At 55.3% G+C, this 1,178-nt stretch overlaps 1 protein-coding gene across 1 annotated transcript; it reads right to left on the bottom strand.

The window, feature by feature from the left end:
• Positions 1 to 336: 336 nt before the first annotated feature.
• Positions 337 to 963, bottom strand: LOC307050726 (large ribosomal subunit protein eL13-like; the record flags this gene model as incomplete). The annotated part of the gene is made up of 1 exon (XM_079700932.1): positions 337 to 963. Exon 1 carries the CDS (start codon positions 949 to 951, stop codon positions 337 to 339), a length of 615 nt encoding a protein of 204 aa, XP_079557058.1. The 5' UTR covers positions 952 to 963.
• Between the last annotated feature and the right edge of the window lie 215 nt (positions 964 to 1,178).

Here is a 1,178-nt window from a genome sequence, read left to right as displayed (position 1 = left end):
TCCTTGTGTCCTGAACTTCTCTCTGCCCATTGAGACATGTTTGTAAACTCTGTTGGAGCCAACCTCTGGAGATTTGATTTGTCAGTCTGGATGCAAGCAGAGAGAACAGGAAGGCACATGCAAGGCTGGGCACAGTGTTAGCCAGTGTTAGCTTTGGTCTAGTCCCAGACAGGTGGCTGGTGCCACTTTTGCCAGGACCATCATCTGTCCTCCATTGCTGCCAAAATAAGGAATTCCTGCCTTTCTAAGTGGCTACAAATGTTAGGCACCAGGACCACATATATGGGATAAGTAGGGTGTTTTTTGTTTTTTAAATCACAATTTGCCAAGAGCACTTTATTTTTTCTTTTCAACATCCTGTTCTGCAGCCTCCTTGGCCCTTTTTGGTGGGATGCCAAAGAGCCAGGCGATGGCGGGGGCTATGCGGAGCCTAGCGACCACCTTGAAGTTCTTCTCCTCCTCTGTGATGATTCTGGCTTTCTCCTTCTTGTAGACGTTTCGTATGGGCATGACTGGTCCCGTCAGCTGGGTGGCCAATCTGAACTCTTCAGCAGTGCTGTCTCCCTTCTTGGGGGCCAAGGGCTTCCTGGGGAAGAGGATGAGCTTGGAGCGGTACTCCTTGTTCCCCTGCACGTTGGCCAGCAGGGACTCCATGCGCTTGTTCCGCCGCCTCGGGTCCACTGAGATCCCAATGGTCTGGGCCACTTTCTTGTGGATGCCAGCCACCCTCAGCTCCTCCAGGCCGAAGCCCCTGCCGGCGCCCACCTTGGTGTGGTACCTGACCATGGGGCATCTCACCACCGGCTGGAGGAGGCCAGACGCGGGGCGCGTGGCGATGAGGCGCACCTTGGCCTGCAGGCCCTTGCGTCTGCGGATTTTGCCGGCTGGCTGGTTGAACCACGTGGCTACGCGCCCCTGCCAGTCCTTGTGGGAGTGGGGCTTCAGGATCATGCCATTCCGGCTGGGCGCCACGGCTGCGGCCGACTGGCCTCCTCCGAGGGCTCACGGCGGCGCAAAGACAGGATGTGTTTTTTTTTGTTTTTTAAATAAATTTATTTATTTATTTTTGGCTGCATTGGGTCTTCGTTGCTGCCCGCGGGCTTTCTCTAGTTGTGGGGAGCGGGGGCTACTCTTCATTGTGGTGCACGGGCTTAGTTGCTCCACGGCATGTGGGATCT

The sequence above is a fragment of the Hyperoodon ampullatus genome, assembly GCF_949752795.1.
Source record: "Hyperoodon ampullatus genome assembly, chromosome: 1".
Taxonomy (NCBI): domain Eukaryota; kingdom Metazoa; phylum Chordata; class Mammalia; order Artiodactyla; family Ziphiidae; genus Hyperoodon; species Hyperoodon ampullatus.
This window is presented reverse-complemented; position numbering and strand designations above follow the sequence as displayed.